General features: G+C 41.8%; 1 protein-coding gene across 4 annotated transcripts in view; it reads right to left on the bottom strand.

Annotated features, from left to right (window-relative positions):
- The window catches only part of EML6 (echinoderm microtubule associated protein like 6), a 287813-nt gene extending 284252 nt beyond the window's left edge, over window positions 1-3561 (bottom strand). For 2 of the 4 annotated variants that reach the window (XM_018055247.1, XM_018055248.1), the window contains exons 1-2: window positions 3481-3561; window positions 1934-2664 (exon numbers count right to left, since the gene is read on the bottom strand). In XM_018055247.1, coding sequence (XP_017910736.1) covers window positions 1934-2130 — 197 coding nt within the window. In that variant the 5' untranslated portion in view covers window positions 2131-2664; window positions 3481-3561. The remainder of the gene's footprint in view (window positions 1-1933; window positions 2665-3480) is intronic. The other 2 variants (XM_018055249.1, XM_018055250.1) reach the window with 1 other exon arrangement.

The following is a 15977-nucleotide window of genomic DNA, read 5'->3' as shown; positions in this document are numbered from 1 at the left end:
AGTTAGATGAATAAATTCATTCACCTCTTCTTCAAATCTGAGTGTTTCTTCAACTAAGTCAGATATCACAACAACCCCACTAGTCCAACAGTCTGTCATAACAGTGGTTTACTGCAACTCCACCCTTTTCCCACCTTCAGTTTCACAACATCTATTTTTTTTTCCTGTTAGAGGAAAAAAATTAAGATTAAGAGTTCAAATCCTCAAAGTAGTTCAGTGAACTGTCACATTACTATTATTTAACCACAGGGAATTTCCTGTTTAATTGCCACTTTCTCCCTTCCCCAAAGGACTACATCTTATTTTGATGGTGTAATGGAAAGTACTGTGTTAAGAAAGGACAAAAACATAACGGGTTTTAATTTTTAAACGTCTAACCTTTCCATGAGTCACTGTTAATCATCTGCACCTGTGACTTTAATAATCAGCTTGGAACTACAGCAGCAAAATCTCCAGGACAGAACTAGGTAAGAACGCCCCAATCACAGCCATTATCACAGCAGGGAGAGAAGAAAGCTCTTCTATCAAATGTGACATGAAGAAAGTTTTAAAAGTCAGTTCCACCAAATCTCAAGAACAGCAGAGCTCCTAGTACTCAAAATCTTCATCTTTTAAAAGTCAGCATTTTTAATACATATATTTTCCACTATATTTTAATATAGAAATATAGTTTTTTACTTTCTGTAACATTTTCTTTCAACTTTAGGGCTTAAGGAGGAAAACGGCTCCAGAAAAATCACAACAGTACAAAGCGGGGCGAGGGGAAGCGAGTCTTCTAAAGCATCCTTCCCGTGGAGTAATTAAGACCACTAACATTATGCCACTGAACCATTTATTTCATTATGAAATGAGACATAGAGTACAAGTGGCAATATTCTGAAATGTGATGGAGGTTGTTCTACATCAGTGAACACACAAGTCTGGAAGGTATAAATACGGTCTCTGTCAGCTGTAGTCCATCCTCAGCAAGTCATTTTCCCTGTGGGCTGAGGCTCCCATATTGTAGAAACCTTCCCCAACTGCCAAGGGCTGAAAAGGAATTCCCTGTGAACAGCGTCTGGACCACACCTTGTACGGTCACAGGAGACGCTGACAAGGGCTGGAGAAAGATGCATCTAGTCCAAAGATGAGAGGACAGGGCCAAAAATCAAAATATATTCCTTTACAATTTAATAAGGAGGACCTTCTAAAATGGCTATTCATCCAGTTTCGTCTTCACCAGTCCAAGCCATTCACTACTAGATGTTGGTCATTCTGTGGGCTGGAGGGTAGGGTTTTGTTGTACAGAAACTGCCAGTCTTTTATACCCTCAGTGATGGTGTGGACGCATCCATTTAGTGTATAAATACGATTCTCGGCACCAAGTCACTACCAAGTGAAATATTAGAGAACAAACTCCCCACCCACTGCAGAAATTTCCTAGTTTCCAAGCATCTGGAAAGAAGATCCCAAATTACCTTTAGCAAAATTTCCTTTCGGTTTTTTTTTTATTATTTTTTTTTTCAATCCTCTTACTTGCTGAGCAACCTTCTAAAGAGCCTCCCAAAGATGATACCCACAATTCAGGTTATTAGTCCTAAATTTTCCTAGTAAGGGAGGGAAAGAGAAGTGTTTAATAGCTCCCTAGGATCCTTCCACTTGTAGCAGGATTGAACACCTAAAAAAGCACCAGGACACTTAACTCCTTAGTGATTTAAAAAGCCTTGCTGAGCAACAGAGAAAAGAGATTTCTCCCTCCCCACCTGCACCCTTACCCTGCTTCTGCCCTAGCCTTAGAATCAGCAGCCCTTGTGTACCCTGAGGTACCAGAGAGACTCCTTATTCCAAGGGGCGCCCAGATCTGACTCCACGAAATCCCAGTTAGTCATCCTTCTTCTCACCCTTCCAACCTCCACACCCAACCCCTCCACACCGCCCCAGGCCACCTCCTTACCTGATAATGTCGTCGTTGTGTCCCAGGAAGAATTTTTGGCTGTGCTCGCGGGTGTTGTAAACCACCCCGACCCCAGCCACAAAGTAGACCACCTCCTTGCCGGCGGTGTAGTACAGGTTGTTGCGGCACTGGTGACCCCGGTACCCGTACACCCACTCCAGCCGGAGCTGGCAGCTGGGAGCTGTCCGATCCGCCATGATAAGCCGACCCCACTAGCCCCCGGGTCCCCAGCGCACCGGTCCGCGGCCCCTGCGCGCCGGGTCTGTCCTCGCCAAGTCTCGGGCTGCGGAGGACCTGCAAAGGGCTCAGCGTGCAGCGCCGGGCGCTGATTTCCGCGGCGACGCACTCACACAGACCAGCACGCCGGCCGCCACCATCATCCACCGCCGCCGCCGGAGACGAGCCGCCGGTGCACGGCCGCCAGACCCCGCCGGGCGCCCCGGCTTCCTCTCCCCCGGGCTAGGCGTCTTCACCCGCGCGCGCGCGCCCGCGCGCCTCACTGCACCTGCGGGCTTCGGCCCCCGGGAGAGGTTCTTGGGAGGGTCACCCCGCCTTTTAAATCAAGGATCTGCATATCCAAACACTGATTACCCAGTTCGCTCACTGAAGTTTGCAGTGCGCGGGGCGGGGGCCTCGCAGCAGGCAGCGGGATTTATTCTGTGACAGCTTTAATTTGACAAGGAACTCCGGTAAGCTTTGCCATCGCCATCCTCGGATCCGAAACTGACAGTCTACATCCAGGAGGCGAGAGCCAGGAAGAAAGAAACAGATATTTTGCATAAGTCACCCAGTCCAAGCAAATGATCCCCAAACTAAACCAAGTTTTTTGCAAATTGTCAACTATTCCTCTTTTCTCTCTCCAGATCCATCTCTTCCGCCCGTCCCCCCCCCGAAAGATCCATCCTTTTAATGATACGAAATATGCCCTAAATGCTGCCGGGTGGTGGTTACTGATACGATTTGAAAGAACATTTGCAGTTTCCCCATTAAGCCAGGGAAAACATGCAATGGTCATCTTTTAGACGCTCCAGTTAGTTGTGTATATATTCAGAATTTATATCTTCCGTGAACCCTCTCTTGGCCGAGAAAACCAGAACGAACTTAGCAGCTCTCACTAATCAGGAACTCCAATGGCAAGCTTCATAAAGATTTTTTTCTGAATCGGAGGAAACTGAGATACTGTAGCTGGAGGCAGGAAAACACAACCTACAAACGCTCTCAGTCCAGAAGAAATTAAATAATTAACAAGTGACCAAAATCGTGTACCTCTCCCCGGAAACGTTTGCGATACCTATGGGGTCCTGTGGGCTCAAGGGTCTCGTCTCTAAGCCCGGCGTGGGGAGGAGCGCCCGCGGAACCACTGGGGACAGCGAGCCCCCACACACACGCGCACACACGTCCCAGGCATTGGTAGATGCCCACCCGAGGGATGCCAGCCCCCGGGGACACCCCGGCCTGCGCACAGAGCCGCGGCGGCTGCGTCCTGCACTCCTCCCACACCCGATCCAGGCTCGCCTGCGGAGCATCCCAGCTCTCCCGCCTCTAACCTCTGCTCTGAAACGGCGCCGCCAGCACGTCCTGGATCTCACAGAGCAAGCGAAATCCTCTGCTTGCCCGCCCCCCGCCCCTTTCCCCGCCTCCCGCACCGAGGACTGGCTTCGTCACTGGGACGCCACCGGAGAGAGGTTCTTCCTCCACTCTAGGCTCCGGGGGCGGGGCCACACCGCCGCTTTCGGGGACCTAGGCTGGCGGGTTACTAGGCGAAATCTCGGCGCTTGGAAACGGCGACGCCCCGGAGCGCTGGGTCCGCCCCCTCCCTCTACCGCCCACATTTCCCCCCCCTCCCGATGCATTCTGGGAAATGTAGTCTGCTCCACGAGGCCTCAGGCAGGGAACACGCGGTGCCAAACCACGAATTCCAGGATTCCATGCGCCCAGAGTGGGCCACATAGAGGCCGCTAACCACGTCCCAGGTGCCTGCGATTCTGCAGAGCAGAGGCGGGCACACCAAGCACAACCTCTGGGTCGCGCCCTGAGTTCCCTAGTGACTGAGCTACTGGGCCGCGTGCGTGTATGTCTAAAAAGAAAAGCAGTGAAGTTGAAATAAAGACCAAACCATCTCTATACCGGGAGAAATATCAATAACCTCAGATATGCAGATGACGCCACCCTTATGGCAGAAAGTGAAGAACTAAGCCTCTTGATGAAAGTGAAAGAGGAGAGTGAAAAAGTTGGCTTAAAGCTCAACTTTCAGAAAACGAAGATCATGGCATCCGGTCCCATCACTTCATGGCAAATAGATGGGGAAACAGTGGCTGATTTATTTTTCTGGGCTCCAAAATCAATGCAGATGGTGATTGCAGCCATGAAGTTAAAAGGCGCTTACTCCTTGGAAGGAAAGTTATGACCAACCTAGATAGCATATTCAAAAGCAGAGACATTACTTTGCCAACAAAGGTCCATTTAGTCAAGTCATGGTTTTTCCGAGTCATGTACGGATGTGAGAGCTGGACTATAAAGAAAGCTGAGCGCCGAAGAATTGATGCTTTTAAACTGTGGTGTTGGAGAAGACTCTTGAGAGTCCCTTGGACTGCAAGGAGATCCAACCAGTCCATCCTAAAGGATATCAGACCTGAATATTCTTTGTAAAATCATGTTCTAAGGATACACATCCTGAAGCATTTAGGAATAAAATGTTAAATCTACAACTTACCTTCAAGTGATTCAGAAATATGTTCTCTATGCACACACAAACACACAAATATGCATGCACAGGAGAGATAAAGTAAATATGGCAAATATTAGCAATTGCTTAATCTGTGTATCTTTTTCTGTATGTTTGAAATTTAAACTTTTACATTATAAAAGACCTGGAAAATGTTTCTCAAGGATCTAGGCAGAAACAAAAGTGAAGGAAGGATGTAGAGATCAGGCTGGCCTCTCATTCTGTACTGTAATCTCCATTGCTGGAAAAAACGGAGCAGTATTTATAAGTTCTGATAGAGAAGGATAGTGTGCAACATTAGAATTATACCTAGCTAAATTAAGTGTGAAAAAACAGGCAGACATTCTCAGACTTTAAAGAACTTCAGGGCAGATTTTAGCCCTTGTGACAGTTATAATGAACTTCAACGATGAGTGGCTAAAGAACATACATAAGCCATTTTAAAAGGTAGAAGTTTCTCTATCACATAAAAAACAATTGGAAGTATAGCAGATTAAGGAAATTGTCAGACACCCAGAATCTTCCCATCTTTTTCCCATCTTGTTGTTATACATTAATACAGATTTCCACCTTGTGGTTTAAGATGACAGAGCAAACTTCAGCATTAACATTCCAGCTAGCAGGAAGGAGAACACAAGATCCCCTTCCTTTATGGATATTTTCTGTAAATTTCATACACTTCTGCTTACATCCCATTGGCCAGATTTAGAGAGCATCTAGCTGCGAGGGAGGCGAGGATTATAAACTACATTGTGGGAATATTTTACTGAGAAAGAAAGAGAAAAGAAATGCTGGTGTTCACCAGAAGTATCTGCTTCCATACTTACAAAAAAACTACCTGACAATGATATTCAGCCACTCAGAAGTGAACAAAAGAATCAGAAATGGTGACGAATGGTAAAACGATGGGAGATGAACAATAAATCAGTTTAATAAGGAAACAGTTCTCCCCATTCATTCTTCAGTTTCACTTTTGTGATTGGCATTAGCTCAAGTAAAATTGGTTGAAACCCTCTATCAAAAAAATAAGCTGGTATAATTCTATTCTCATGAAATTATTTCTATTCATTTGGCTATCTGTCCATGCATCAAACTAAATATCTGTATAGAGATATTGTAACACAGTTCACCAAAACCTAACCTAGTTATTTCTGGAGCAGTGAGATTTAGAATTTAGTGAGGCTTGTACCTTTTTAACTATTCAAAAATAGTTGAAATGAACAGGTACCATTTTTAGTAAAACAATGTCATTATCTGTGCATCTATGGTCAATTAATCTACAACAAAGGAGACAAAAATATGCTATGGAGAAAAGACATCTCTTTAATCAGGGGTTCTCGGGAAATTGGACAGCTATGTATAAAAGACTGAGACTGGTATATTTCCTCACACTATATACAAAAATAAGCTCAAAGTGAATTAAAGACCTAAATATAAGACCCCAAACCATAAAACTCCTAGAAGAGAACATAGGCAGAACATCCTTTGACGTGAATCATAGCAATCATCTTTGGATCTGTCTCCAAAGGCAAAAGAAATAAAAACAAAAATAAATAAATGGGATCTAGTTAAACTTAAATTCTTTTGTAGAGCAAAGGAAACCATCAACAAAATGAAAAGACAGCCTACTGAATGGGAGAAAATATTTACAAATTATATGACTGACAAGAAGTTGATAGCCAAAATATATTAACGGCTCATATAACTCCATCAAATAACAACACAATTTTAGAACAAGCAGAAAACCTGGACAAACATTTTTCCAAAGAAGACATACAGATGGCTGACAGACATGAAAAGATGCTCAATATCACTAATTATTAGATAAATACAAATCAAAGCTACAATGAGGTTATCACCCCCCACCTGTCAGAATGAGTATCATTAAAAAGTCTACAAATGATAAATGCTGGTGAGAATATGGAAAAAAGGAAACCCCTGTATACTGTTGATGTTTTCCACTATGGAAAACAGTATAGAGGTTCTTCAAAAACCTAAAAATATAATCACCATAATGGCTACCATATGATCCAGCAATTCCACTCTTGAGTATACATATGAAAAAAGCCACTATTTTGGAAATATACATGCACCCCAGTATTCAATAGCAGCATTATTTTCAATAGTCAAGTATGAAATCAAGTCAGGTGTTCACTAATAGATAAGTTGATAAAGAAGATGTGATATATATACACACATACATATACATACCAGAGAAGGCAGTGGGGCCCCACTCCAGTACTCTTGCCTGGAAAATCCCATGGATGAAAAAGCCTGGTAGGCTGCAGTCCATGGGTTGCGAAGAGTCAGACACAACTGAGCAACTTCACTTTCACTTTTCACTTTCATGCATTGGAGAAGGAAATGGCAGCCCACTCCAGTGTTCTTGCCTGGAGAATCCCAGGGACAGGGGAGCCTGGTGGGCTGCCGTCTACGGGATTGCACAGAGTCGGACACGACTGAAGCGGCTCAGCAGCAGCAGCAGCACATATATATACATGGAATATTTTTCAGCCATAAAAAAAGAATGAAACTACACCATTTGCAGCAACATGGATGAACCTAGAGTTTTATGCTTAGTGAAATAAGTCAGACAGAGAAACACAAATACTGTGTTATCACTTACATACTCTGTTATCACTTTTTAAGACATGGAACCTAAAAAAAAATAAGACAAGCAAATGTATGTAACAAACAAACAAAAATGTACAGACTGATATAGAAAACAAACTAGAGGATACTGGTGAGGAGAGGGAAGGAGAGAGGGGCCACATTGGGCTGTGAAATTAAGAGTTACAAACTGCTGTGTATAAAATAAGTACAAGGATATATTATACTGGATAATTAAATATAGCCATTATTTTGTAATAACTTTAAAGGAGTACAGTCTATAAAAATATTGAATCACTATGCTGTCCACCTGAAACCAATATTTTAAGTCAATTATACTTTCAAAAAAATAAGTCAATGCTGTTAGAAATATCTGCTGATGATAGATTTTATTTTTATTAAAATGATATTTGTAATCATCAGGACAAGACCCTTGGGTTGATCTTTCCAGACCCTGTTAATTGGCAATATCAAGAACCTGTCAGATCACTGTACAGAGCTAAGGCACATGAGTGTAGTTGTTTAACCACAATTTTCTCTGTAAAAGATAGCCAGTTAGAGCTAGACCTTGTAGCCTTGACCTCATTAGCAGTTTAGATATCACTGAACTGCAAAAGACTGATGACGATATTTCACCAGAAATCAACTAATGGGGTTAGAGTTCACATTTTTAACCAAGTAAAAGACTTAAAAATATTAATAGTACATGAAAAGCTTCTTTACATCATTAAGCACCATGAAAATGCAAATCAAAACCGCAATGATACAATGCTTCACACCTGCTGTAACAAAAAGACAAGAATCAGAGGGAATGTGGAGAAACTGGAAACTTTATACATTGCTAAGTGAGGATGTAAAATGATGCAGCTGCTTTCGAAAACAATCTGGCAGTTCCTTCAAAAGTTAAACATAGAGTCACCATGTGAGCCAGCAATTCCATTTCTAGGTATATAACCAAGAGAAATATATCCACATAAAATCTTTTATATGAAAGTTCATAGCAGCATTATCCATAATAACCCAAAAATGTAATTAATCTAACCTAAATCAAATCCCTTATGATTATACAGTGGAAGTGAAAAATAGATTTAAGGGCCTAGATCTGATAGATCGAGTGCCTGATGAACTATGAAATGAGGTTCGTGACATTGTACAGGAGACAGGGATCAAGACCATCCCCACAGAAAATGCAAAAAAGCAAAAGGGCTGTCTGGGGAGGGCTTACAAATAGCTGTGAAAAGAAGGGAGGTGAAAAGCAAAGGAGAAAAGGAAAGATATAAGCATCTGAATGCAGAGTTCCAGAGAATAGCAAGAAGAGATAAGAAAGCCTTCCTCAGAGATCAATGCAAAGACATAGAGGAAAAGAACAGAATGGGAAAGACTAGAGATCTCCTCAAGAAAATTAGAGATACCAAGGGAACATTTCATGCAAAGATGGGCTCGATAAAGGACAGAAATGGTATGGACCTAACAGAAGCAGAAGATATTAAGAAGAGGTGGCAAGAATACACAGAAGAACTGTACAAAAAAGATCTTCATGACCCAGATAATCACAATGGTGTGATCACTCACCTAGAGCCAGACATACTGAAATGTGAAGTCAAGAGGGCCTCAGAAAGCATCACTACGAACAAAGCTAGTGGAGGTGATGGAATTCCAGTTGAGCTGTTTCAAATCCTGAAAGATGATGCTGTGAAAGTGCTACACTCAATATGCCAGCAAATTTGGAAAACTCAGCAATGGCCACAGGACTGGAAAAGGTCAGTTTCCATTCCAATCCCAAAAAAAGGCAATGCCAAAGAATGCTCAAACTACCACACAATTGCACTCATCTCACATGCTAGTAAAGTAATGCTCAAAATTCTCCAAGCCAGGCTTCAGCAATACGTTAACTGTGAACTTCTTGATGTTCAAGCTGGTTTTAGAAAAGGCAGAGGAACCAGAGATCAAATTGCCAACATCCGCTGGATCATGGAAAACAGCAAGAGAGTTCCAGAAAAACATCTATTTCTGCTTTATTGACTATGCCAAAGCCTTTGACTGTGTGGATCACAATCAACTGTGGAAAATTCTGAAAGAGATGGGAATACCAGACCACCTGACCTGCCTCTTGAGAAATCTGTATGCAAGTCAGGAAGCAACAGTTAGAACTGGACATGGAACAACAGACTGGTTCCAAATAGGAAAAGGAGTACATCAAGGCTGTATATTGTCACCCTGCTTATTTAATTTATATGCAGAGTACATCATGAGAAACGCTGGACTGGAAGAAGCACAAGCTGGAATCAAGCTTACCGGGAGAAATATCAATCACCTCAGATATGCAGATGACACCACCCTTATGGCAGAAAGTGAAGAGGAACTAAAAAGCCTCTTGATGAAAGTGAAAGAGGAGAGTGAAAAAGTTGGCTTAAAGCTCAACATTCGGAAAACGAAGATCATGGCATCCGGTCCCATCACTTCATGGGAAATATATGGGGAAACAGTGGAAACAGTGTCAGACTTTATTTTGGGGGGCTCCAAAATCACTGCAGATGGTGACTTCAGCCATGAAATTAAAAGACTCTTACTCCTTGGAAGAAAAGTTATGACCAACCTAGAAAGCATATTCAAACCCAGAGACATTACTTTGCCGACTAAGGTCCATTTAGTCAAGGCTATGGTTTTTCCTGTGGTCATGTATGGATGTGAGGGTTGGACTGTGAAGAAGGCTGAGCACCAAAGAATTGATGCTTTTGAACTGTGGTGTTGGAGAAGACTCTTGAGAGTCCCTTGGACTGCAAAGAGATCCAACCAGTCCATTCTGAAGGAGATCAACCCTGGGATTTCTTTGGAAGGAATGATGCTAAAGCTGAAACTCCAGTACTTTGGTCCCCTCTTGCGAAGTGTTGACTCATTGGAAAAGACTCTGATGCTGGGAGGGATTGAGGGCAGGAGGAGAAGGGGACGACCAAGAATGAGATGGCTGGATGGAATCACTGACTCGATGGACATGAGTCTGAGTGAACTCCGGGAGTTGATGATGGACAGGGAGGCCTGGCGTGCTGCGATTCATGGGGCTGCAAAGAGTCGGACACGACTGAGTGACTGAACTGAACTGAACCAAGCAATCAGTGAATGGATTAGTAAAATATCTACATTCACATAATGGAATATTATTCTTCAATGAAAAGAAATGAACTGATACAAGCTATAACATGAAATCTTAAAAATGTTATTCTAGATGAAAAAGCCAGTTGCAAAAGCCATACATTGTGTGATTCTGTTTCCATATGGAATGTTCAGAAGAGGCAAGTCTATATAGACATAAAGTAGATTAGTGGTTCACTAGAGGAGAAGATGGGTAAGTGGGGGAAATGTGAATGACTACTAGGATGAGTTGTTTGGATGGCATCACTGATTTAATGGACATGAGTTTGAAGAAACTTCAGGAGATAGTGAAGTGCAGGGAAGCCTAGTGTGCTGCATGAAGTCCATGGGGTTGCAAAGAGTCGGACACGACTGAGTGATCGAACAACTAATGAGTATGGGATTTTAGGGGGAGGGTGATAAAAAGTTCTAAAATTAGATTGAGATGATGATTGCTCAACTCTTAATATACTGAAAACCATTGAATTGTACAATTTAAACTGATGAATTTATAGTGCTATGTTGTGCTTAGTTGCTTAGTCATGTCCAACTCTTTGCGACACCATGGACTGTAGCCCATCAGGCTCCTCTGTCCATAGGAATTCTCCAGGCAAGAATACTGGAGTGGGTTGCCATGCCCTTCTCCAGGGGATTTTCCCAACCGGGGGAATCAAACACAGGTCTCCCACACTGCAGGAGGATTCTTTAACAGCTAAGCCATGAGGAAAGCCTAAGAATACTAGAGTGGATAGCCTATCCCTTCTCCAGGGGATCTTCCCAACTCAGGAATTGAACCAGGGTCTCCTGCATTGCAGGCAGATTCTTTACCAGCTGAGCTACCAGGGAAGCCCAAATTTATAATGCATACTTTATATATCAAAGCTATTAAAAGAAAAATAAAAACAAAGTTCGATGCATTTTACTTGGTTGCTGGATGTAGATTTCCTGTATATTGTACATATTAAGAATTTCTTGCTCTTTGATTCCTTAAATACCAGTTACTTTTAGAGCAGAAATTATTTCTTATTCATAGAGGAAAAGATTTTTAAATTAAAGTTCACGGCTCTAACATATCATCCAGAACTTATCCTTTGTTTAATGTTTTATAGGAATATTAAACATTTTAGGTAAACTATACAGATCACTTTAGAAGATGTAAATGCTAGGGTTGCAAGGAATGGGCAATTATCACTAATTTATAGAGAAAGAACTTTCAAAGTATTTCCCCCCATTTCTTTTCAAATATTTTTAACAAAGGAAAAAGAAGCTCTGTCTATTGAGCTAGAGGTAGACACTACAATCTAAGAGGAGATCTAGTCAATGAAAAGTTTCCTTTTTTTTTTTTTGAAGATAAAATTCCTGTATATTCCCTGTTCAATAAAGATAACATAAAAGAATCAGATCAGACAAGTAAGAAAAAGCCTTTTAAATCCAGGCTTGAAAAGGACCCATTCTAAAAAGCATTCCTAAATACCCAGAAAGCCTGTCTTTCAAAGGTAACTAGCTATGACTCTATGTAAAGTCTAGTTTGAGCCTTCCCTGGTGGCTCAGTGGTAAAAGGAAAAAAAAAAAAAAATTCTACCTGCCAATGCAGGAGATACAGGTTGGATCCCTGGGTTGACAAGATCTCCTGGAGAAGAAAATAGCAACCCACTCCAGTATTCTTGCCTGGGAAATCCCATGGACAGAGGAGCCTGTTGGGCTATAGCTCATGGGGTCACAAGAGTCGGACATGACTTAGCAACTTGACAGTAGCAACAAAGTCTAGTTTACTTGAAGACCACCTTACAATGTACAGATATCTACAACTTCAGCATATCATTTGATATTTCTTAATCCAAACATTAGCCCTGGAATGAGTTTTTTCTGCTGCTGATAATAATGTAGTCATACTGTTCCTCTCTAATAAAGCCACTACTGAAACTCTTACATGAGTTTACATGTAGGAAATCTCACATGTAAAATCTTACATGAGATTTCTAATCTCAAAGAGAGAATATGAGAAATTATTCATATAGCTTAATAACATATGCTATATATTGGGCTTCCCAGGTGGCACAGTGCTAAAGAATCCACCTGCCAATGCAGGAGATGCAGAGAGACTCAGGTTCAATCCCTGGGTTGGAAAGAGCCCTGGAGTAGGAAATGGCAAACCACCTCAGGATTCTTGCCTGGAAAATTCCATGGACAGAGGAGCTTAACTGGCTATATATAGTCCATGGGGTCACAAAGAGTCAGACACAACTTAGCACACACACACATATGTTCAGTACATGTTAAATGTTTTGGGTTGATTGGGAGTAACATCTATTAATAGTTGTTAGATCTGGATCACTGAAATTGAAATCATTACATATGCTTCCTATGTGAACCCTCTAGGCTAATTAATGTGCCTTCTCTAAAATTTTTGCAGTATTTCCTAGTGAGAGCAATGAGAGTTTCGTATAGAAAATGTTGATTTTGTTCCAAAACTTTAAAGATGTGTGGCTATCTCACTGATAGGTAGGTTTCTATAATCATAATTTAATACTTATTATTTCTTATTTATTAGCAGTTTTTGTGTTACCTTCAGGTATACTTTCTAGAATATTACTTAAGCTAACAGTGTTTACTACTAGGGGAGGCCCAGCTCATGGCCAAGAATGAAGAAAGCCCATAACAACAATTTTATTGGCTGCTTGTATAGTTCTCAAAGAGATAATTCCCCTTGTCCTCACACTGCTGCATTCTGGTATGAAGCTCAAGGAATTCTAAGAATTCTACACTTGACTCTGTCCTTCCAGGTTGTTATGAAGGCACATTTGACACTGTAAGAGACAGTTTGCTCGGTATCTAGCTTTCAAGCATACAGACATAAGGAATGAACTCCTGGAGTGTTCTTTCACTGTCTCCACAACTGTTGGTGTACACCTGGTACCTTGTACACAGTCAGCATTCCGTACATTTTAACCAGTATTGCTAGTTTTTTTTTTTTTTAATTTAATTTTAATTGGAAGATAATTGCTTTACAATGTTATATTGGTTTCTGCCATACAACAACATGCATTAGCCATAAGTATACATACATCCCCTACTCTTGAACCTCCCTCTCATCACCCCATCCCACCCCTCTAGGTTGTCACAGAGTACTGGGTTGATCTCCCTGTTTAACCAGTGTTATTATTGTTATTGGGCTTCCCAGATGGCACTAGTGGTGAAGAATCTGCCTATTACTACAGGAGACATAGAGATGTGGGTTCGATTTCTGGGTTGGGAAGATTCCCTGAGTAGGAAATGGCAACCCGCTCTAGCATTCTTGCCTGGAGAATCCCACAGACAGAAGAGTCTGGCGTGCTACAGTCCACAGGTCGAAAAGAGTCAGACACGACTGAAGTGACCTACATTGTTGTTATAGGAAGTGACTCTTCTCACAGATGGTAGCAAACTGGAAGCTTTCCTTCCTTCCACTGACCAGAGAGAACACAGCCTGCCCAGAGAACGCGGGTGGGTTAAGCCTCCTGAGGTTAGAAATTTCTAAAGGTCCAAGCAGAGTCCAAACTACTTTTCAGGTTAGTGAGAGTGACAAGGAAAGAGGCAAAGCCCTCTGCAAAGATCAACTGACAAAGATTCCCTACTAAGCACGGACTCAGCATCAGCATTTGTAAATATGAGGAAAAAGAACTACCTGGGAACGACTCTGCAACAAAGAAGCCACACTCACAACATGGGGTGGTGGGGTAGAGTGCCCTTTAGGACAAGAGGGTGACCAGTGAGGTCAGAGAAAAGAGGCAGCCAGCCATGAGTGAACCAGAGCACGGATTGTTCTAGTAGACTCAGGACCTAGATGTCAGCACCAGCTCTTCAAGAGTAAGAATGAGCTTGGAGGGGTTTCTCTGGTGGCTCAGTGGTAAAGAATCCGCCTGCCAATGCAGGAGACACGAGTTCCATCTCTGGTTCAGGAAGATTCTACGTGCTATGGAGCGACTAAGCCCAAGCGCCACAACTACTGAGCCTGCTCTCTGGAGCCTGGGAGTCGTAGCTACTGAAGCCTTCGCAGCCTGGGGCCTGTACTCTGCAACATGAGAAGTCTGTGCACTGCAACTGGAGTAGCTCCTGGTCACCATAAATGGAGAAAACCCAGAGTAGCCAAAAAGAAATAAAATTATATTGAAGAAAAAGAATGAGCTGGAGGTGCAGAGTGGAGCCCACTGTGGGCTTTGACTTCTCTGCTTGGATTACACCAGAAAATGTGGGGCCTGCCTTCTCAACACATCCCTTTGTTATTTTTATAAGGTCCTGAATTTTAAAATCTGCCCTGAAGACAAAATTTGATTCATTCCTTACACCTGACATGTATAAACTTCAAGTGGGTCAGAAACATACAGTTGATCTCTGAACAACAACAAGGGTTAGAGGTGTACAAATCTCTGAGGAGTCAAAAGAAACCCACATACAATTTATAGTTGGTCCTCCATATATGCAGTTCCTCTGTATTCACCGTTCCCCTGGAGTCAAGCAATCAGAAATTGTGTAGTTCTTAATATTTACCATTGAAAAAATGTCTGCACGTAAGTGGGCTCTGGCAGTTCAAACCCCTGTCTTTCAAGCTGCTGCTGCTGCTGCTAAATCGCTTCAGTCGTGTTTGAGTCTGTGCGACCCCATAGACGGCAGCCCACCAGGCTCCCCCATCCCTAGGATTCTCCAGACAAGAGCACTGGAGTGGGTTGCCATTTCCTTCTCCAACACATGGTGAAAAGTGAAAGTGAAGTCGCTCAGTCATGTCTGACACTACTTCAAGTACAACTAAGGAGACAGCAACAAAAACTCAATCTAATCGTAAAGTACATTAAAATCATGAATCTATAAATATAAAAATAAAATCATCAAGCCCTGAAAGAATGCATGAGTTAATTCACCTACAAGCTGGAAAAGTATTTCTAACTATGTTGCAAAATCCAAAAGTAACAAGGTCAAAAACTGATATATTCAATTACCCTCCCAAATTCAGAATCTTTTGCATGGCAGAGAATAACATAAGAAAGTGAAAAGAAAAATGATTAATTAGGGGGAAATGTGTAATTAATTTCACAGAGAAGGGACAAATATCCCTAATACATGAGTTTCTTTTGATAAAAAATATGTCTCCTAACTCTGTGGAAAAATAAGAACAGGCGGTTTACATAAGAAGAAATAAAAATGGTCCTTAATCATATGGGAAAAAAAGCAATGAACAAAATAAGAAAAGTGCACATTAAAATTCCCCTGATTTTAAAACACAGATCAGCTGTATATTCCCAAGAATGTACTTAAGGACAATATATAAAATAAAATGGCTACATCTCTGAAGATAGATTCTAAAGTTAAAACAATTAAAATATATTCAGTAATCATATTGGAGCATAGTAAATAATACAACAGAAATGCAATCAGTAAAATCCAGACTTTGGGCAATTCCAAAGGAAACTTGTTTGTTTGTTTTTTTAATAAAATAAATTACAAGAAATAAAAATGTTAGATCGAGGGGGAAACTATGTTAGAAGATACTTAAAAGACATATCAATCTCATGGAGTTTATTTGGATTCTGACGTGAACAAACCATC

Source organism: Capra hircus, chromosome 11 (assembly GCF_001704415.2).
Source record: "Capra hircus breed San Clemente chromosome 11, ASM170441v1, whole genome shotgun sequence".
Classification (NCBI taxonomy): domain Eukaryota; kingdom Metazoa; phylum Chordata; class Mammalia; order Artiodactyla; family Bovidae; genus Capra; species Capra hircus.
The sequence above is the reverse complement of the archived record's forward strand: the minus strand, read 5'-3'. Positions and strand labels throughout refer to the sequence as shown.